The following is a 22005-nucleotide window of genomic DNA, read 5'->3' as shown; positions in this document are numbered from 1 at the left end:
GATGAATTAAGGTCACTGATAAGTAAGGAACTGCCCTCACCTGGTGGTCTAGGTCTTAATTGAAAGGAAAAAAATGAATGAGTGAACTTTTCTTCTCCTCTTGCTTCCACCATGCAGTGCTGTTAGCAAAAGTGATTGCTGTCCTCTTAGGAAATTATCAACTTTACCCTGTATATTAAAAAAAATAACACATACACTGATTGTTTAAAGCAGGGATGGGCAACTGCCCTCTGTGTATTTATTTATTTAGGAACTCAGTCAGGATCTTAACTTACTGTTGCGAGTTAGAATAGTAGAATACACAAGGTGCAAATTCGAAATTTGGTAGTGCATCAGCAGTTTTTCTCTTGTTATGTCAGTCACTGATAGTCAGTCAATTAGCCCATGTCAGCAACATTTTATTTATTTATTGCTAAGTTAGTTTAGTGGCCAGCTATCTAAGCTTGGTATCATGGTCAAATTACCGGCTGGGGGGGCCCCCATTTTTATTTTGTTAGTCATTCTCACGCAGATATCAGACCTGCGGGCAACTGCAGCCCCTCATGTTGAGTTCAGATTTCTTGTGGCCCCCACCCCCATCAGTTGCCCATCTATGGTTTAAAGCAAAACTACCAAAACTATTGCTGATGGTGAACCTGTACAATCCAAATAAAATTGAATATAGCCTAAGCCCCGATCAGCAGTTAGCTTAGGCTACTTTATTCTGGTAAAACACTATTTTCAACAGCGCATTTGGTAACAATAACCTAACAAATTGCATTGGTTGTCACTCGACTAATGAAGCCTAATATTGTGCAAGCCATTTTACAAACCTTTGAATGTGACGCACGGCCTACCTCTTGTTGGTCAGCGCAGCGTACAATGCACAGTTTGAGTAGGCTACTGATATTGCCTGGGATTGTTTGGCATGCAAAATGACTTATTGATCAATGACTGTCAAGACAGTTACATGCTTAGTTCGACACTGAAGGAGAGGACGCATCAGTTGTCAGAAAATGAGGTATTTTCGAACGGGTAAAAAGTAGGCCTAATATGAGAAACATTTTTGTGAACTGACGATTCGTAACTTTTGAATCGATTTTCTGACCGACCGCATGCTACATTTTAGATCGGTTTGGGGACCGCAGACTGATGCACTCATACAGTGGGGGAAAAAAGTATTTAGTCAGCCAACAATTGTGCAAGTTCTCCCACTTAAAAAGATGAGAGAGGCCTGTAATTTTCATCATAGGTACACGTCAACTATGACAGACAAAATCAGGAAAAAAAATCCAGAGAATCACATTGTAGGATTTTTAATGAATTTATTTGCAAATTATGGTGGAAAATAAGTATTTGGTCAATAACAAAAGTTTCTCAATACTTTGTTATATACCCTTTGTTGGCAATGACACGGGTCAAACGTTTTCTGTAAGTCTTCAAGGTTTTCACACACTGTTGCTGGTATTTTGGCCCATTCCTCCATGCAGATCTCCTCTACAGCAGTGATGTTTTGGGGCTGTCGCTGGGCAACATGGACTTTCAACTCCCTCCAAAGATTTTCTATGGGGTTGAGATCTGGAGACTGGCTAGGCCACTCCAGGACCTTGAAATGCTTCTTACGAAGCCACTCCTTCGTTGCCCGGGCGGTGTGTTTGGGATCATTGTCATGCTGAAAGACCCAGCCACGTTTCATCTTCAATGCCCTTGCTGATGGAAGGAGGTTTTCACTCAAAATCTCACGAAACATGGCCCCATTCATTCTTTCCTTTGCACGGATCAGTCGTCCTGGTCCCATTGCAGAAAAACAGCCCCAAAGCATGATGTTTCCACCCCCATGCTTCACAGTAGGTATGGTGTTCTTTGGATGCAACTCAGCATTCTTTGTCCTCCAAACACGACGAGTTGAGTTTTTACCAAAAAGTTCTATTTTGGTTTCATCTGACCATATGACATTCTCCCAATCCTCTTCTGGATCATCCAAATGCACTCTAGCAAACTTCAGACGGGCCTGGACATGTACTGGCTTAAGCAGAGGGACACGTCTGGCACTGCAGGATTTGAGTCCCTGGCGGCGTAGTGTGTTACTGATGGTAGGCTTTGTTACTTTGGTCCCAGCTCTCTGCAGGTCATTCACTAGGTCCCCCCGTGTGGTTCTGGGATTTTTGCTCACCGTTCTTGTGATCATTTTGACCCCACGGGGTGAGATCTTGCGTGGAGCCCCAGATCGAAGGAGATTATCAGTGGTCTTGTATGTCTTCCATTTCCTAATAATTGCTCCCACAGTTGATTTCTTCAAACCAAGCTGCTTACCTATTGCAGATTCAGTCTTCCCAGCCTAGTGCAGGTTTTCAATTTTGTTTCTGGTGTCCTTTGACAGCTCTTTGGTCTTGGCCATAGTGGAGTTTGGAGTGTGACTGTTTGAGGTTGTGGACAGGTGTCTTTTATACTGATAACAAGTTCAAACAGGTGCCATTAATACAGGTAACAAGTGGAGGACAGAGGAGCCTCTTAAATAAGAAGTTACAGGTCTGTGAGAGCCAGAAATCTTGCTTGTTTGTAGGTGACCAAAAACGTATTTTCCACCATAATTTGCAAATAAATACGTAAAAAATCCTACAATGTGATTTTCTGGATTTTTTTTTCTCAATTTGTCTGTCATAGTTGACGTGTACCTATGATGAAAATTACAGGCCTCTCTCATCTTTTTAAGTGGGAGAACTTGCACAATTGGTGGCTGACTAAATACTTTTTTCCCCCACTGTATCTTAAACATTTGAACCAGGGACCAATGCGTATTGGTGAATCGTTACATCTCTACTAACTATCTTACATAGCCAAATGTGTGGCCTAAACAAAGGTATGATCAATCACCCCTGAAAGGCCAGTTGGTGGTAGCCATAGTGAAGAGATCTAATACACTTCTGTCAATTACCAAAAATAGCCCACCTCATATCTCATGCAAGCTAAACCAGCCTAAAAGACATTGAAGGGAGATGTGCTCTGGAATGACACATTTCATCATTAGCACAGAACTGTGTCTGTTTCACTCAGTGAGACCTGACCCCCCTCATGGCATCATCTGAGGTCAATGTTAATGTGGAGGAGGTGGTAGTCGTGACAACGCCGGATGGAGCAGGGGAGGGCTCGGCTGCAGAGGAGGTGAAGACTGTGCTGGTGGCTACAGAGCTGACCCAGGCAGGGTGAGTGGTGGTACACACACACCAGAGATTTGAAGTCCCATGACAGCTTCTACAGACCAACCAGGGAAGTATTAAAGCCAAAAACATAAAGAGTGAGTTAATTGTGTGTTTACCATACACACAAACCTCAGTCACTTTGAGTCAGTGATACCCCTTAGGCCTATACCACAGGAGGTTGGTGGCACCTTAATTGGGGAGGACGGGCTCATGGTAATGGCTGGAGTGGAATGGTATCAAATACACATTTTCCCATGTGTTTGACACTTCATTCGCTCTGTTCCAGCCATTATGAGCCGTCCTCCCCTTAGCAGCCGCCACTAGCCAATACCTTATGTTACATAAGACTGTTTGTTGAGTTTTTCCTCGTCAGGTTACATATATTCAAAAGGTCAACCCTAGTGGTGGTAGTAGGTTTATAGTCAAGCGTACCACTACCAAAGACGGGCATAGTCGAGTCTTGGTAGTGGTACGCTTGATAGTATCTGTCCCCTCTCATCTGGGGTGCTGCATATTGTCTTTGATTTAGCACTCACTGACCTTTGTCTATGGCTTATTGACTCATTGGAGTTTCTCTATCTGTGCCATTCAGGGAGGAACTTACAGATGGAAGCGTGGAGTCAGAAACCGACGCCACCAGCACTGTGACAAAGGAGGCAGTCCTAGGTAAAGTTAGCCCATTCATAGACGCAAACCACCTTTAGCGCCTATTGACGATAGGATCTTCTGGCCGGGGGAGGTTTGTTAAGATCCCCGACGCTTGCTCTAAACGTTAACACTCATCACTTGCGGTACGGTTTTGGAAACCTAAGGAACGTATCCTTCATATCAGCAAAAATAAATAAAAAGGTTATATTACTACACCTTTTTATAGGGTTCCCACACGGCCATATTTTCATGTTGCAGCGCTTGTTTATGGAAAACAAACGGAAGACAGTCGACTACCTGTGCTAATTCGCTATCTGTGTCTCCGAACACCTGTGTGTAAACAGAAGATGGACGCCAAAAAAACGTGTTGTCACTGAAAACTACTGTCGGCTGCAACTGTGTCAAACTGGTTAAAACAGTGTACACTAAGTGTATATTTTGCATTTGTGAAATAATTTTGATGTGATATGAAAGCAGAGGGCGTTATGTTTCTAGAACCGTACCGCAATTGAGAATTGATTCATGTTTAGATGGAGTATCTGGCTGTTTTGGCCGCCAGAGCCAATTAGTTTCTAAACAGAACATGTAAGGTCCTTGGTCTATAAGGAGTAATGTTAACCCAGTAATGGACTAAAGGAGCCTAAGGTAAAGTATGAAGTTATATGCTGATCAGGACATTGACACTGCCATGAGCTTGATGATGAATCTAAACATAACTCTGTGATGTTTGTGACACTGTTTGGAAACTTCTCTAGCGGTATTCACAATGTATTTATAAGAACATAATATCCCCTGTACAAAAGGGCACAGCTAGTTTTGCTGTACAAACTCCTTTAACTCATTCATTGTCCCTCGAGCCAGATACCCTAAGGCCTATCAAACTACCATTCACTAAACCATCACTTAGTTTTTGTAAAGTGGCTGTGTGCATGTCTTAAATTATCAAATACATTAAATGCTGGCTTGTGATCTGCCTCTGTCTGTCTGAGCAGTGAAGCTGTCAGAGGAGATGGATGTGGAAGCTGACGTGGTCTACCCAATCACCTGTGGGGACGTGAAGGGCACCCTGGTCTGGAAGAAGTTTGTTTGCCCAGGCATCAACATCAAATGTGTCCAAGTAAGTCTGATTAACTCACTTTTTAGCCATTCTTTAAGCTTAACTCCGTCTTTCACAGTCCTATCGGATCATCATTCTGAGGTTTATTAGCCCCATGATATGCACACAAAGGAAGGAACCATGGAGGTATCAGGTTATGTTCATTTGGCCCTAAACAAGAAAAAAAAAACTGGCTGATCTTGTCCAATAAAAATGCTTGTTTTCTTTTACACGCCGTTTTGCTACGATGTGCACTTATGAATAGACAGATGTCATCAGGGTCATATCTGTGTTCCAGTTCAATGAGCATCTCATCAGTCCCAAGGAATTTGTCTATTTGGCTGGAAAATCTACACTGAAGGACTGGAAGAGAGCCATCCGTGTGAACGGCACTATGATCAGGTCAGTGGCTTCGACGGGATGAAAACTTGGGTTTACACAAAGGATTTACAATGTGAACCATATGGTCCTCCATGCAAAGAATTTAGTAGAGTTCTCTTAAATGTGGTCCTCTGTAGCTCAGCTGGTAGAGCACGGCGCTTGTAACGCCAAGGTAGTGGGTTCGATCCCCGGGACCACCCATACACAAAAATGTATGCACGCTTGACTGTAAGTCGCTTTGGATAAAAGCGTCTGCTAAATGGCATATTATTATTATTATTATTATTATTATTATTATTATTATTATTATTATTATTATTATTAAATTCCCACTGCCAGTCTGCAAAGTGGATTATCAATCATGTTGCAGTTCTGAAATATGCCACAAGATGGCACTGTAACATAAAATATATGAAGGGTGCTTCCAAAGTACTAGTTCAGTATGGCCTGGGTCATGTTCAATAGCCACTAAACGAAAGAAAACCATTTCAAATGGGTTGAAACGGGGAAGGGACTACCTGGACTGAATAAGAAATGATTATTTTTGCTTTTGGTTGCAATATTTTTAAAATAGTTTTCCATTGTGTGCCCTAATGAACACGACCCTGCACTTTATCAGGAGATAAGACTTTCTCTGATGCTGTCTGGCAGCTGAATAATGGTGTATGATGTAATTCCCCATAGGAAAATCATGGACTCAGGCGAGCTGGATTTCTACCAGCACTCCAAGGTGTGCTCCAACACCTGCCGCAGTACCAAAATTGACCTGGTGGGGACCAGAGTGTCACTCAGCAGCCAGCAGTCAACTGACTACGTCACTGTCACCCCTTCCTTAGCTGACGGTAAACACACACACTCAGACGCACACTGTGATCCACTCAAATCCTAGTCTGTGGAAATAATTGTGTAACATTTGAGGTGTTCAAAGCTTACCATGCTGTCGTTGTAGTGAACGGATCACCGGCCACGTTTCCAACAGAGGCATCATCAGACGACACCACGGAATGGGTCACGGCCATAGGAGGTGAGTTTGAAATCTCAGAGTTATCATTTTAACCTGCCTTCTTTCGAACTGACCACTTAGAAATTAGGCTAGATTACTTTAGATGTTCAACGTTCAATAATCAGACACCCAATCATGTAATGGCCCCACTGCTTTTCAAATCACATGACATTGCTAAAGCACATAGATCTGTTGACAGTTATAATTGTGACCATGATGTACACTTACTCTCTTTTTCAACCTCTATTTACTGTAGAGGTTTTCAAATCTCTCTTCGGGGACCCCCAGACGTTCCATGTATTTTAACTATTCCACAGCTAGCACACTGAATTCAACTTGTCAACTTACACTATATCAAATTACTGGATTTGGCTAGTTCAGCCACACCTGTTGCTGACAGGTGTATAAAATCGAGCACACAGCCATGCAATCTCTATAGACACACATTGGCAGTAGAATGGCCTTACTGAAGAGCTCAGTGACTTTCAACGTGGCACCGTCATAGGATGCCACCTTTCCAACAAGTCAGTTCGTCAAATTTCTGCCCATGATAGAGCTGCCCCGGTCAACTGTAAGTGCTGTTATTGTGAAGTGGAAACGTCTAGGAGCAACAACGTCTCAGCCGCGAAGTGATAGGCCACACAAGCTCACAGAACGGGACCGCAGAGTGCTGAAGCGTGTAAAAATCATCTGTCCTCGGTTGTAACACTCACTACCGAGTTCCAAACTGCCTCTGGAAGCAACGTCAGCACAAGAACTGTTTGTCGGGAGCTTCATGAATTGGGTTTCCATGGCCGAGCAGCCGCACACAAGCCTAAGATAACCATGCACAATGTCAAGCGTCGGCTGGAATGGTGTAAACTCGCCGCCATTAGACTCTGGAACAGTAGAAACAAGTTCTCTGGCAGTCTGACGGACAAATATGGGTTGGGCGGATGCCGGAGAACTATACCTTCCCCAATGCATAGCGCCAACTGTAAAGTTTGGTGGAGGAGGAATAATGGTCTGGGGCTGTTTTTCATGGTTCAGGCCCCTTAGTTCCAGTGAAGGGAAATCTTAACGCTACAGCATACAATGACATTCTAGATTATTCTGTGCTTCCAAGTTTGTGGCAACAGTTTGGGGAAAGCCCTTTCCTTTTTCAGCAAGACAATGTCCCCGTGCACAAAACGAGGTCCACGCAGAAATGGTTTGTCGAGATCGGTGTGGAAGAACTTGACTGGTCTGCATAGAGCCCTGACCTCAACCACATCGAACACATTTACATTTACATTTACGTCATTTAGCAGACGCTCTTATCCAGAGCGACTTACAAATTGGTGCATTCACCTTATAGCCAGTGGGATAACCACTTTACCAATTTTTGTATTTTTAAAATTAAATTTGTTTTGTATTTTTATTATTTTTTATTTTTTATTTTTTTATTTTTTTGGGGGGGCGGTAGAAGGATTACTTATCCTATCCCAGGTGTTCCTTAAAGAGGTGGGGTTTCAAATGTCTCCGGAAGGTGGTGAGTGACTCCGCTGTCCTGGCGTCGTGAGGGAGCTTGTTCCACCATTGGGGTGCCAGAGCAGCGAACCGTTTTGACTGGGCTGAGCGGGAACTGTGCTTCAGCAGAGGTAGGGGAGCCAGCAGGCCAGAGGTGGATGAACACAATGCCCTGTTTTGGGTGTAGGGACTGATCAGAGCCTGAAGGTACGGAGGTGCCGTTCCCCTCACAGCTCCGTAGGCAAGCACCATGGTCTTGTAGCAGATGCGAGCTTCAACTGGAAGCCAGTGTAGTGTGCGGAGGAGCGGGGTGACGTGAGAGAACTTGGGAAGGTTGAACACCAGACGGGCTGCGGCATTCTGGATGAGTTGTAGGGGTTTAATGGCACAGGCAGGGAGCCCAGCCAACAGCGAGTTGCAGTAATCCAGACGGGAGATGACAAGTGCCTGGATTAGGACCTGTGCCACTTCCTGTGTAAGGCAGGGTCGTACTCTCCGAATGTTGTAGAGCATGAACCTACAGGATCGGGTCACCGCCTTGATGTTAGCGGAGAACGACAGGGTGTTGTCCAGGGTCACGCCAAGGCTCTTCGCACTCTGGGAGGAGGACACAACGGAGTTGTCAACCGTGATGGCGAGATCATGGAACGGGCAGTCCTTCCCCGGGAGGAAGTGCAGCTCCGTCTTGCCAAGGTTCAGCTTGAGGTGGTGATCCGTCATCCATACTGATATGTCTGCCAGATATGCAGAGATGCGATTCGCCACCTGGTTATCAGAAGGGGGAAAGGAAAAGATTAGTTGTGTGTCGTCTGCGTGAACACCTTTGGGATGAATTGGAACGCTGACTGCGAGCCAGGCCTTATCGCCCAAAATCAGTGCCGACCTCACTAATGCTCTTGTGGCTGAATGGAAGCAAGTCCCCGCAGCAATGTTCCAACATCTAGTGGAAAGCCTTCCCAGAAGAGTGGAGGCTGTTATAGCAGCAAAGGGTGGACCAACTTCATGTTAATGGCCATGATTTTGGAATGAGATGTTCGACGAGCAGGTGTCCACATACTTTTGGTCATGAAGTGTATCATCAAGTCCTTCAATAGATGAATCAGGCGAGCTAGTTCAGGGCTACAACAAAATTGTGAAACGTCTGGGAGTCCCGAGAGAGGTTTGAAAACCACTGATTTACTGGCAAGTCACAAGTTTAGCAATCCGGCATAAACAGTGTTTTATCTAACTCTGAATATCTCTTTCAGAGTATTTAGTACATTGTTTAGAAGTGACTTCATGGTGTGTGTGCATGCTTTGTTCCAGAGGATTCTGTGACCTTCTGGAGGGGTCTGAAGGAGGCTGGGCTGCTGGAGGATGTGGTGGAGGACTTCCAGAAGGAGATCCAGGACGTACTAAAGGGCATGCAGGAGCGCATCACCGAGCCTCCCCTGCAGGTCAACGGTCAGTATGGCTTCTCTTAATTCAATTCTCTCTGTGTGTGTGTGTGTGTGTGTGTGTGTGTGTGTGTGGAGGAGGGCGGCAAGGGTTAAAGTCCTCCAGAGGAGTTCCATCACATGGATTTTAAATCTCTCTCTTTCTCGAACAAAAATATATAAATGCAACATGTAAAGTGTTGGTTTCATGAGCTGAAATAAAAGATCCCAGAAATGTTCCATATGCACAAAAATCTTATTTATCTCAAATGTTGTGAACAAATGTGTTTACATGCCTGCTAGTGAGTATTTCTCCTTTACTAAGATAGTCCATCCACCTGACAGGTGTGGCTGTCAAGAAGCTGATTAAACAGCATGATCATTACACAGGTGCACCTTGTGCTGGGGACAATAGAAGGCCACTTTAAAATGTGCAGATTTGTCACACAACACAATGCCACAGATGTCTCAAGTGTTGAGCGAGCGTGCAATTGGCACAGTGACTTCAGGAATGTCCAACAGAGCTGTTGACAGATAATTTAATGTTATTTCTCAACCATAAGCCGCCTCCAACGTCGTTTTTAGAGAATTTGGCAGTACGTCCAAACGGCCTCAACTGCAGACCATGTGTAACCACGCCAGCCCAGGACCTCCACATCCAGCTTCTTCACCGTACCTGCTGGATTGTCAGAGGGAGGTGGGGGTAGAGGAGTATTTCTGTCTGTAATAAAGCCCTTTTGTGGGGGGGAAAACTCATTCTGATTGGCTGGGCCCGGCTACCCCGTGGGTGGGCCTATGCCTATGCCCGCCTCTGCCCAGTCATGTGAAATCCATAGGATAGGGCCTAAATAATGTATTTCTGATTTCCTTATATGGAGTGGAACTCAGGCCACACATTTGGCTATGTAAGATAGTTAGTAGAGATGTAACGATTCACCAATACGCATTGGTCCCTGGTTCAAATGTTTAAGATACAGTGGGGGAAAAAAGTATTTAGTCAGCCACCAATTGTGCAAGTTCTCCCACTTAAAAAGATGAGAGAGGCCTGTAATTTTCATCATAGGTACACGTCAACTATGACAGACAAATTGAGAGAAAAAAATCCAGAAAATCACATTGTAGGATTTTTAATGTATTTATTTGCAAATTATGGTGGAAAATAAGTATTTGGTCACCTACAAACAAGCAAGATTTCTGGCTCTCACAGACCTGTAACTTCTTATTTAAGAGGCTCCTCTGTCCTCCACTCGTTACCTGTATTAATGGCACCTGTTTGAACTTGTTATCAGTATAAAAGACACCTGTCCACAACCTCAAACAGTCACACTCCAAACTCCACTATGGCCAAGACCACAGAGCTGTCAAAGGACACCAGAAACAAAATTGTAGACCTGCACCAGGCTGGGAAGACTGAATCTGCAATAGGTAAGCAGCTTGGTTTGAAGAAATCAACTGTGGGAGCAATTGTTAGGAAATGGAAGACATACAAGACCACTGATAATCTCCCTCGATCTGGGGCTCCACGCAAGATCTCACCCCGTGGGGTCAAAATGATCACAAGAACGGTGAGCAAAAATCCCAGAACCACACGGCGGGACCTAGTGAATGACCTGCAGAGAGCTGGGACCAAAGTAACAAAGCCTACCATCAGTAACACACTACGCCGCCAGGGACTCAAATCCTGCAGTGCCAGACGTGTCCCCCTGCTTAAGCCAGTACATGTCCAGGCCCGTCTGAAGTTTGCTAGAGTGCATTTGGATGATCCAGAAGAGGATTGGGAGAATGTCATATGGTCAGATGAAACCAAAATAGAACTTTTTGGTAAAAACTCAACTCGTCGTGTTTGGAGGACAAAGAATGCTGAGTTGCATCCAAAGAACACCATACCTACTGTGAAGCATGGGGGTGGAAACATCATGCTTTGGGGCTGTTTTTCTGCAAAGGGACCAGGACGACTGATCCGTGTAAAGGAAAGAATGAATGGGGCCATGTATCGTGAGATTTTGAGTGAAAACCTCCTTCCATCAGCAAGGGCATTGAAGATGAAACGTGGCTGGGTCTTTCAGCATGACAATGATCCCAAACACACCGCCCGGGCAACGAAGGAGTGGCTTCGTAAGAAGCATTTCAAGGTCCTGGAGTGGCCTAGCCAGTCTCCAGATCTCAACCCCATAGAACATCTTTGGAGGGAGTTGAAAGTCCGTGTTACCCAGCGACAGCCCCAAAACATCACTGCTCTAGAGGAGATCTGCATGGAGGAATGGGCCAAAATACCAGCAACAGTGTGTGAAAACCTTGTGAAGACTTACAGAAAACGTTTGACCTGTGTCATTGCCAACAAAGGGTATATAACAAAGTATTGAGAAACTTTTGTTATTGACCAAATACTTATTTTCCACCATAATTTTCAAATAAATTCATAAAAAGTCCTACAATGTGATTTTCTGGATTTTTTTCCCTCATTTTGTCTGTCATAGTTGACGTGTACCTATTATGATAAATTACAGGCCTCTCATCTTTTTAAGTGGGAGAACATGCACAATTGGTGGCTGACTAAATACTTTTTCCCCCCACTGTATACTGAAAATATGAACGCAACATGTAAAGTGTTGGTCCCATGTTTCATTAGCTGAAATAAAAGATCCCAGAAATTTTCCATACACACAAAAAGCTTATTTCTCTCAAATTTGAGCACAAATTTACATCCCTGTTAGTGAGCATTTCTCCTTTGCCAAGATAATCCATCCACCTGACAGGTGTGGCATATCAAGAAGCTGATTTAAACAGCATGATCATTATACAGATGCACTTTGTGCTAGGGACAATAAAAGGCCACTCTAAAATGTGCAGTTTTGTCACAACACAATGCCACAGATATCTCAAGTTTTGAGGGAGCGTACAATTGGCATGCAGACTGCAGGAATGTCCACCAGAGCTGTTGCCAGATAATTGAATGTTCATTTCTCAACCATAAGCCACCTCCAATGTTGTTTTAGAGAATTTGGCAGTACGTCCAACCGGCCTCACAACTGCAGACCACGTGTAACCATGCCAGCCCAGGACCTCAACAATCGGCTTCTTCACCTGCGGGTTTGTTTGAGACCAGCCACCCAGACAGCTGATGAAACTGTGGGTTTGCACAACCGAAGAATTTCTGCACAAATTGTCAGAAACCATCTCAGGGAAGCTCATCTGCGTGCCCGTCGTCCTCACCAGAGTCTTGAACTGACTGCAGTTTGGCATTGTAACCGACTTCAATAGGCAAATGCTCACCTTCGATGGCCACTGGCATGCTGGAGGAGTGAGCTCTTCACGGATTAATCCCGGTTTCAACTGTAGCGGGCAGATGATAGACAGTGTCATGTGGGCGAGCGGTTTGCTGATGTCAACGTTGTGAACAGAGTGCCCCATGGTGGCGGTGGGGTTATGGTATGGGCAGGCATAAGCTACTGACAATGAACACAACTGCATTTTATCGATGGCAATTTGAATGCACAGAGATACCGTGATGACATCCTGAGGCCCATTGCTGTGCCATTCATCCACCGCCATCACCTCACGTTTCAGCATGATGATGCACGGCCCCATGTCGAAAAGATCTTTACACAATTCCTGGAAGCTGAAAATGTCCCAGTTCTTCCATGGCCTGCATACCCACCAGACATGTCACCCATTGAGCATATTTGGGATGCTCTGCATCAACGTGTATGACAGCGTGTTCCATTTCCTGCCAATATCCAGCAACATCGCACAGCCATTGGCGTGGGACAACAGGCCACAATCAACAACCTGATCAACTCTATGCGAAGGAGATGTATCACGCTGCATTAGGCAAATGGTGGTCACACCAGATACTGTCTGGTTTTCTGATCTACGCCCCTACTTTTTTTTGTTAAGGTACACTACATGACCAAAAGTATGTGGACACCTGCTCGAACACCTCATTCCAAAATCATGGGCATTAATATGGAGTTGGTCCCCCCTTTTCTATAACAGCCTCCACTCTTCTGGGAAGGCCTTCCAGTAGATGTTGGAACATTGCTGCGGGGACTTGCTTCCATTCAGCCACAAGAGCATTAGTGAGGTCGGGCACTGATGTTGGGCGATTAGGCCTGGCTCGCAGTCGGTGTTCCAATTAATCCCAAAGGTCTTCGATGGGGTTGAGGTCAGGGGTATGTGCAGGCCAGTCAAGTTCTTCCACACCGATCTCAACAAACCATTTATTTATGGACCTCGCTTTGTGCACGGGGGCATTGTCATGCTGAAACAGGAAAGGGCCTTCCCCAAACTGTAGCCACAAAGTTAGAAGAACAGAATCATCTAGAATGTCATTGTATGCTGTAGCGTTAAGATTTCCCCTCACTGGAACTAGACCATTATTCCTCCTCCACCAAACTTTACAGTTGGCACTATGCATTGGGGCAGGTAGCGTTCTCCTGGCATCCGCCAAATCCAGATTCATCTGTCGGAGTGCCAGATGGTGAAGTGTGATTCTTCACTCCAGAGAACGCGTTTCCACTGCTCCAGAGTCCAATGGCGGCGAGCTTTACACCACTACAGCCGACGCTTGGCATTGCGCATGGTGATCTTAGGCTTGTGTGCGGCTGCATTTCATGAAGCTCCCAACAAACAGTTATTGTGCTGACGTTGCTTCCAGAGGCAGTTTGGAACTCGGTAGTTAGTGTTGCAACCGAGGACGGACTATTTTTATGAGCTACACGCTTCAGCACTTGGCAGTCCCGTTCTGTGAGCTTGTGTGGCCTACCACTTCGCGGCTGAGTCATTGTTGACGATGCCACGTTGAAAGTCACTGAGCTCTTCAGTAAGGCCATTCTACTGCCAATGTTTGTCTATGGAGATTGCATGTATGTGTGCTTGATTTGATACACCTGTCAGCAACGGGTGTGACTGAAATAGCCGAATCCAATCATTTGAAGGGGTGTCCACATACTTTTGTATGTACAGTGCATTCGGAACTATTCAGACCCCTTGACTTTTTCCACATTTTGTTAAGTTACAGCCTTCTTCTAAAATTGATAAAATAATGTTTTCCTCATCAATCTACACGAAACCCCATAATGACAAAACGAAAACAGGTTTTTAGAATGTAATAAAAAAACACCTTATTTACATAAGTATTCAGACCCTTTGCTATGAGACTCAAAATTGAGCTCAGGTGCATCCTGGTTCCAATGATCATCCTTGATGTTTCTACAACTTGATTGGAGTCCACCTGTGGTAAATTCAATTGATTGGACATGATTTGGAAAGGCACACACCTGTCTATATAAGGTCCCACAGTTTACAGTGCATGTCAGAGCAAAAACCAAGCCATGAGGTCAAAGGAATTGTTCGTAGAGCTCTGAGACAGGATTGTGTCAAGGCACAGATCTGGGGAAGTGTACCAAAAAATGTCTGCAGCATTGAAGGTCCCCAAGAACACAGTGGCCTCCGTCATTCTTAAATGGAAGAAGTTTGGAACCACCAAGACTCTTCCTAGAGCTGGCCGCCCTGCCAAACTGAGCAATCAGGGGAGAAGGGCCTTGGTCAGGGAGGTGACCAAGAACCCGATGGTCACTCTGACAGAGCTCCAGAGTTCCTCTGTGGAGATTGGAGAACTTTCCAGAAGGACAACCATCATTGCAGCACTCCACCAATCAGGCCTTTATGGTACCGTGGCCAGACGGAAGCCACTCCTCAGTAAAAGGCACATGACAGCCCGCTTGGAGTTAGCCAAAAGGCACCTAAAGGACTCTCAGACCATGAGAAACAAGATTCTCTTTTCTGATGAAACCAAGGTTGAACTCTTTGGCCTGAATGCCAAGTGTCACGTGTCGTGACTTGACTTACATTAATGTGATGACTGTTATTTATTGAATCAACTAACTACGTTTTAATTGTCACTTGATTAAATTAATCATGTAATAATTAACTCATTAGGAATTTGGGGCCCCACAGAATAAGTTGTTTAACGAGTTACCATCCCCCGAATTAAACTATTAGAATATATATATATATATATGTGTTATATCGATAAGTCACATAAAATAATTACCTTATCAGTCTCATAATCCTTGAATCTTCAAGAACCCTAACCTTATTGATGAATCAGCAATACACAAATTGGCTTAATTATTTATTTACTAACTAACTAAATAATAACACAGAATACAAACACCCACGTAATACAATGAAAACAGGTCTCTAGTGGACTGGACTAACAATAGCATGACTGCTTGGTTAGGGGAAGGAGGGGTCAGTAGAAAGAGAGTGGAAGGGAGAGACAGAGATTCAAACTATCGTTGTTACATTTGGAAACTACGCTCACAGTAATCATAATACTTAGCACCCTAACCACCGCTCATTCGGATAAGAAATGCAATTTACAGTCGTGGTCAAACGTTTTCAGAATGACACAAGTATTGGTCTCCACAAAGTTTGCTGCCTCAGTGTTGATGATGGCAATTTGCATATATTCCAGAATGTCATGAAGAGTGATCAGATGAATTGCAATTAATTGCAAAGTCCCTCTTTGCAATGAAATGAACTTAATCCCCAGAAAACTTTTCCACTGCATTTCAGCCCTGCCACAAAAGGACCAGCTGCCATCATGTCAGTGATTGTCTCGTTAACACAGGTGAGAGTGTTGACGAGGACAAGGCTGGAGATCACTCTGTCATGCTGATTGAGTAAGAATAACAGACTGGAAGCTTTAAAAGGAGGGTGGTGCTAGAAATCATTATTCTTCCTCTGTCAACCATGGTTACCTGCAAGGAAAAACATGCCGTCATCATTGCTTTGCACAAAAAGGGCATCACAGGCAAGGATATTGCTGCTAGTAAGATTGCACCTAAATCAACCATGTATTGGATCATCAAGAACTTCAAGGAGAGAGGTTCAATTGTTGTGAAGAAGGCGTCAGGGCGCCCAAGAAAGTCCAGCAAGCGCCAGGACCGTCTCCTAAAGTTGATTCAGCTGCGGGATCGAGGGCACCACCAGTGAAGAGCTTGCTCAGGATTGGCAGCATGCAGGTGTGAGTGCATCTGCACGCACAGTGAGGCGAAGACTTTTCGAGGATTGCCTGGTGTCAAGAAGGGCAGCAAAGAAGCCACTTCTCTCCAGAATATACATCAGGGACAGACTGATATTCTGCAAAAGGTACAGGGATTGGACTGCTGAGGACTGGGGTAGAGTCATTTTCTCTGATGAATCCTCTTTCCGATTGTTTGGGCCATCCGGAAAACACCTTGTCCGGAGAAGACAAGGTGAGCGCTACCATCAGTCCTGTGTCATGCCAACAGTAAAGCATCCTGAGACCATTCATGTGTGGGGTTGCTTCTCAGCCAAGGGAGTGGGCTCACTCACAATTTTGCCTAAGAAGACAGCCATGAATAAAGAATAGTACCAACACATCCTCCGAGAGCAACTTCTCCCAACCATCCAAGAACAGTTTGGTGACGACCAATGCCTTTTCCAGCATGATGGAGCACCTTGCCATAAGGCAAAAGTGATAACTAAGTGGCTCGGGGAACGAAACATTGACATTTTGGGTCCATGGCCAGGAAACTCCCCATACCTTTATCCCATTGAGAACTTGTGGTCGATCATCAAGAGGCATGTGGACAAACAAAAACCCACAACTTCTGACAAACTCCAAGCATTGATTATGCAAGAATGGGCTGCCATCAGTCAGGATGTGGCCCATAAGTTAATTGACAGCATGCCAGGGCGGATTGCAGAGCCTTCTTGAAAAAGAAGGGTCAACACTGCAAATATTGACTCTTTGCATAAACTGAATGTCATTGTCAATGAAAGCCTTTGACACTTATGGAATACTTCTAATTATAATTCAGTGTACCATAGTAACTACTGACATAAAGATCTAAGAACACTGAAGCAGCAAACTTTGTGGAGACCAATACTTGTGTCATTCTCAACTTTTGACCACGACTGTGTATATTTAAGCATAGTTGTCCTTGATCGTCGTCTCTCTGAAACACTTTCTCAAAAAGGGTTTTTGTCCTATCCCACTTCGGTGAGACTCGGCTTGTCTTCGAATGGAGTGTTCGTTAGAATAGATACTTCAGATGGACCAACGGTTGTCTGAGAGGGATTGTCCTTCCCAACTAGTGTCTTTAGTGAAAGTTCTCTAGACGACTATCCATGCCAGCTGCAGACTGATATGACAAGGTCTAGTGCATTTATCTGCTTCTTCACCTCGTGTAGAGGTTGAGAGTTTCAGAGTTTCACCATTTCAAACGTATGGACTACCGTATCACGTTTTCTGGTCTGTAGAGCGTCAACCATTTTAAGCCGTGGGGCTTCCTGGTCTTTTCTGAAATTGACTTTAGGTTTCAGTCCTAGGATTTTTTAGTTTTTGCTTTAAACCCTGGGAGGGTCTTATAATAGGACAAAATAAACAAAGATGGTTCTGCTTGTATGTTATGTGCTAAAACAAATATGAAACTTAAACAAGGACTTTGTTCAGACATTTTTCCCCCATTCGTTGAACATACAGTCATGTGGGATCAGTTTTTCTGCTGTCCTGTCATTCTCACTTCAATCCTATCTTTTCATGCTCCTACTCTCTGTGTTGGACCATGTCTTCTCAGACGCTGTGCTGCTGAACAATATAGTGCAGAACTTCGGCATGCTCGACCTGGTTAAGAAGGTGCTAGCCAGTCACAAGAGCCAGATGGACCGCTATAGGGAGCAGTATTCACGCAGTCTTGTCGGTGAGTTAAATTCTCACAATAAAATTCTTCCTTATTTTGCCTTTGAGCCCTTTGTGTGTTATGAGGATTTCCTAGATTTCACTCTTTTGTAGACGTCACTCTTTTCGTTGCAGCAGGCTTAGAAGCAGCTCCTTTTTCAAATAATGTGAAATGTTACTGTTTTGCCTTGTGTATTAAGTTTGACCCCTGTCTTTTGCTGTAGCTCTGGAGCAGCAGTGTGACGAGCACAGGAAACGTGCCAAGGAGCTAAAGAGCAAATCCCAACACCTCAACAACGTCCTCATGACCCTAACTCCCGTGGCCACGCCGCCCACGCCCAAACGCCCACGCCTCACCCGTGCTGTCTCGGGCCCTGCCGTTATGTCCAGTGCCCCCACCCAGATCACCCTGCCCCTCACCCAACTGACGGGCCTGCCTGCTGGGTGTAAAGTGCTCTCGGTGGGGGGAGCCCCAGCCAGTGCCGGCCAGCAGACCTACACGGTGCTGACGTCCCCCACGGGCGAGCTGGGGCCAGATGCCTCCAATCTGACGGTACTCTCCTCGGCCGCCGCCGTTCAGGAGGGAGCCACCGCCACCACAGCCTTCGTCAAGATGGTCAGCCCAGGCTACCAGCTGATCACGCTGCCCGCCGCGCTGAGCGCCCAGCTACAGGGCCTGGCTGGGGGCACGGCCCAGGGCACCACTACCATGGTGGCAGTGCCCGTGGGTAACAACGCACTGCAGGGCACGGCGGCAGTGGTAACAGCGTTGGGGAGACAGGTGGAAGTTAATGTGCAGGAGGGGGTGGCACCTGAGACTGAGGAGCAGGAGGCAAAGGAGACGGTGGAGAGTTAGAGAGATGTACTCCTCTTATAGTGTTAAATACACGGCAGGGACTGAGGCCCCGTTTGTCCTCACTGGTTTGGAGTGCAAGTACTGGAACCAGTGCGTAGGTCTAGTGGTGTTGAACTATGAAGGACCCATATCAGTAAAGATTACTTAAAAAATGTATAACTACATGCACTGCTCATTTTACTCAAAGCACCAGCAAGTGTGTGTGTGTGTGTGTGTGTGTGTGTGTGTGAAAATGTCAGGGCAGAATTGAGTTTGGAATTCAAAACAGTGTATATTGTTCTAACCTTGCAGGTAGATGCTGACCCTGCTTAAAAGCCATGATCTTAGCTCTTCTCAGGTGTCCATTTTCACTGGGGTGTAGGTGCCATCTTTACATTATGCTAAACATTTCAATTCTACAATGCTCATCTTTCAACGTCCGAATGTTTTTCCATTTCAACAATGAATTAACTGTATATAACTTTTTGTTGAATATTACAATACATTTCATTATATTGGGTTCTGAAAATGTATTTAATAGTTTTGAACAAATTAGAAGTGAATGAACTGGTGGTTTTGTTGAACTTTGTAAGTGTACTCTGTAAATTAATTGTGTAAATTCTTAAATCTTGCTATTACTGGAAAACTTCAAGTATTTGGCATTTCTTTTTATTTGTAAACCAGTTGTTCAATTCATCATGAAATCAATACTTTTAATAGCTTTGTGTAACACATTTATTCTGACCAGAAAAGGCGTTTTAGAGTTGTGAATTTCACCAGTCTTCTCATCAGCTGGTCGTGCTGCAATGAAATACTGTAGGTAAGCTTTAAGTTTGTATGTTGAAATATGGCCCTGTTTTAACGCAATGTTTTTCTTTTTAAACTTACTCATGCTCGTTGCACGCTCTGAAAGCTATTATTGTATTGCATCGGCCTGTTACAATAGTGTTTATTATGTACGTTTTCAGACCTGTAATATGGCACTAGCCCCACACCTTGATATCAGAACTTGCCGGTAGAGAACGCTGAAGTGTTTATTTTGCTTTTCCAGATACTCATTTAAAAAATATATATATATATATATCAGTTGAAGTCGGTAGTTTACATACACCTAAGCAAAACACATTTAAACTCAGTTTTTCACAATTCCTGACATTTAATCCTAGTAAAAATTCCTTCTCTTAGGTCAGTTAGGATCACCACTTTATTTTAAGAATGTGAAATGTCAGAATAATAGTAGAGAGAATGATTTATTTCGGCTTCTATTGCTTTCATCACATTCCCAGTGGGTCAGAAGTTTACATACACTCAATTAGTATTTGGTAGCATTGCCTTTAAATTGTTTAACTTGGGTCAAACGTTTCGGGTAGCCTTCCACAAGCTTCCCACAATAAGTTGGGTGAATTTTGGCCCATTCCTCCTGACAGAGCTGGTGTAACTGAGTCAGGTTTGTAGGCCTCCTTGCTCGCATACGCTTTTTCAGTTCTGCCAACAAATGTCTATAGGATTAAGGTCAGGGCTTTGTGATGGCCACTCCAATACCTTGACTTTGTTGTCCTTAAGCCATTTTGCCACAACTTTGGAATTATGCTTGGGGTCATTGTCCATTTGGAAGACCCATTTGCGACCAAGCTTTAACTTCCTGACTGATGTCTTGAGATGTTGCTTCAATATATCCAAGTGCACCAGTCCCTCCTGCAGCAAAGCACCCCCACAGGATGATTCTGCCACCCCTGTGCTTCACGGTTGGGATGGTGTTCTCGGCTTGCAAGCATTCCCCTTTTTTCTCTAAACATAACGATGGTCATTATGGCCAAACAGTTCTATTTTTGTTTGATCAGACCAGAGGACAGTTCTCCAAAAAGTATGATCTTTGTCCCCATGTGCAGTTGCAAACCGTAGTCTGGCTTTTTTATGGCGATTTTGGAGCAGTGGCATCTTCCTTGCTGAGCGGCCTTTCAGGTTATGTCTATAGGACTCGTTTTACTGTGGATATAGAGACTTTTGTACCTGTTTCCTCCAGCATCTTCACAAGGTCATTTGCTGTTGTTCTGGGATCGATTTGCACTTTTCACACCGAAGTACATTCATCATCTATAGGAGACAGAACGCGTCTCCTTCCTGAGCGGTATGACGGCCGTGTGGTCCCATGGTGTTTATACTTGCGTACTATTGTTTGTACAGATGAACGTGGTACCTTCAGGCGTTTGGAAATTGCTCCCAAGGATGAACCAGACTTGTGGAGGTCTACAATTTTATGGCTGATTTCTTTTGATTTTCCCATGTCGTCAGGCAAAGAGTCACTGAGTTTGAAGGTAGGCCTTGAAATACATCCACAGGTACACCTCCAATTGACTCAAATTATGTCAATTAGTCTATCAGAAGCTTCTAAAGCCATGACATCATTTTCTGGAATTTTCCCAGCTGTTTAAAGGCACAGTCAATTTAGTGTATGTAAACTTCTGACCCACTGGAATTGTGATACAGTGAATTATAAGTGAAATAATCTGTCTGTAAACAATTGTTGGAAAAATTACTTGTGTCATGCACAAAGTAGATGTCCTAACCGACTTGCCAAAACTATAGTTTGTTAACAAGAAATTTGTGGAGTGTATGTAAACTTCCGACTTCAACTGTATATATATATATTCCTTTATTATTTTCCCCTAACCCTACCTCCACTAATTGGAGTAAACTAATGGACAACAACACTTAGGCTTCTACCTCCAGCTTATAAATACTATATACAATATACAGACACAGTATATTTACGCAATAAGGCCAGAGGAAGTGTGGTATATGGCCAATATCCTTAGCCGTGGGATATTGGCCATATATCACAAACCCCTGAGGTGCCTTATTGCTATTATAAACTGGTTACCAATGTAATTAGATCAGTAAAAATAAATGTTTTGTCATACCTGTGGTATACGGTTTGATATACCATGGCTGTCAGCCAATCAGCATTCAGGGCTCGAACCACCCAGTTTATAATTTACAATAGTTATCTTTTGTTTGTTTTTAGTCCCATCCTTCAGATACCCTCAACCCCTCCAGTTGTGAGTTCTATTTGCCATATATTTTTCAACTGTGCTGTTTCACAAAAGTTCTGAACCTATATACATTTTACGGACACAGTATATTTTACATTAGTTATCTTGTTATCCAGATACTCATCTTTGGCCAGTGACTGCCGACAGGTGCGTTGCACTTGGTTTTGGGTGCACAGCAAATGAAATCAGATGGC

At 44.2% G+C, this 22005-nt stretch overlaps 1 protein-coding gene across 2 annotated transcripts in view; it reads left to right on the top strand.

Moving 5' to 3' along the window:
* The window catches only part of LOC311149697 (glucocorticoid modulatory element-binding protein 2-like), a 28458-nt gene extending 8639 nt beyond the window's left edge, over positions 1-19819 (top strand). The window contains exons 2-10 of one of the 2 annotated variants that reach the window (XM_084186906.1): positions 3034-3182; positions 3772-3845; positions 4820-4944; positions 5222-5325; positions 5989-6146; positions 6254-6328; positions 9101-9238; positions 17823-17945; positions 18148-19819. In XM_084186906.1, coding sequence (XP_084043032.1) covers positions 3052-3182; positions 3772-3845; positions 4820-4944; positions 5222-5325; positions 5989-6146; positions 6254-6328; positions 9101-9238; positions 17823-17945; positions 18148-18779 — 1560 coding nt within the window. In that variant the 5' untranslated portion in view covers positions 3034-3051 and the 3' untranslated portion in view covers positions 18780-19819. The remainder of the gene's footprint in view (positions 1-3033; positions 3183-3771; positions 3846-4819; positions 4945-5221; positions 5326-5988; positions 6147-6253; positions 6329-9100; positions 9239-17822; positions 17946-18147) is intronic. The other variant, XM_084186907.1, reaches the window with a different exon arrangement.
* The last annotated feature ends 2186 nt before the right edge of the window (positions 19820-22005 follow it).

This window comes from Coregonus lavaretus, assembly GCF_964263955.1.
Source record: "Coregonus lavaretus genome assembly, chromosome: 22".
Classification (NCBI taxonomy): Eukaryota; Metazoa; Chordata; class Actinopteri; order Salmoniformes; family Salmonidae; genus Coregonus; species Coregonus lavaretus.
Note: the sequence above shows the minus strand (reverse complement) of the source record. Positions and strands in the feature narration are given on the sequence as shown.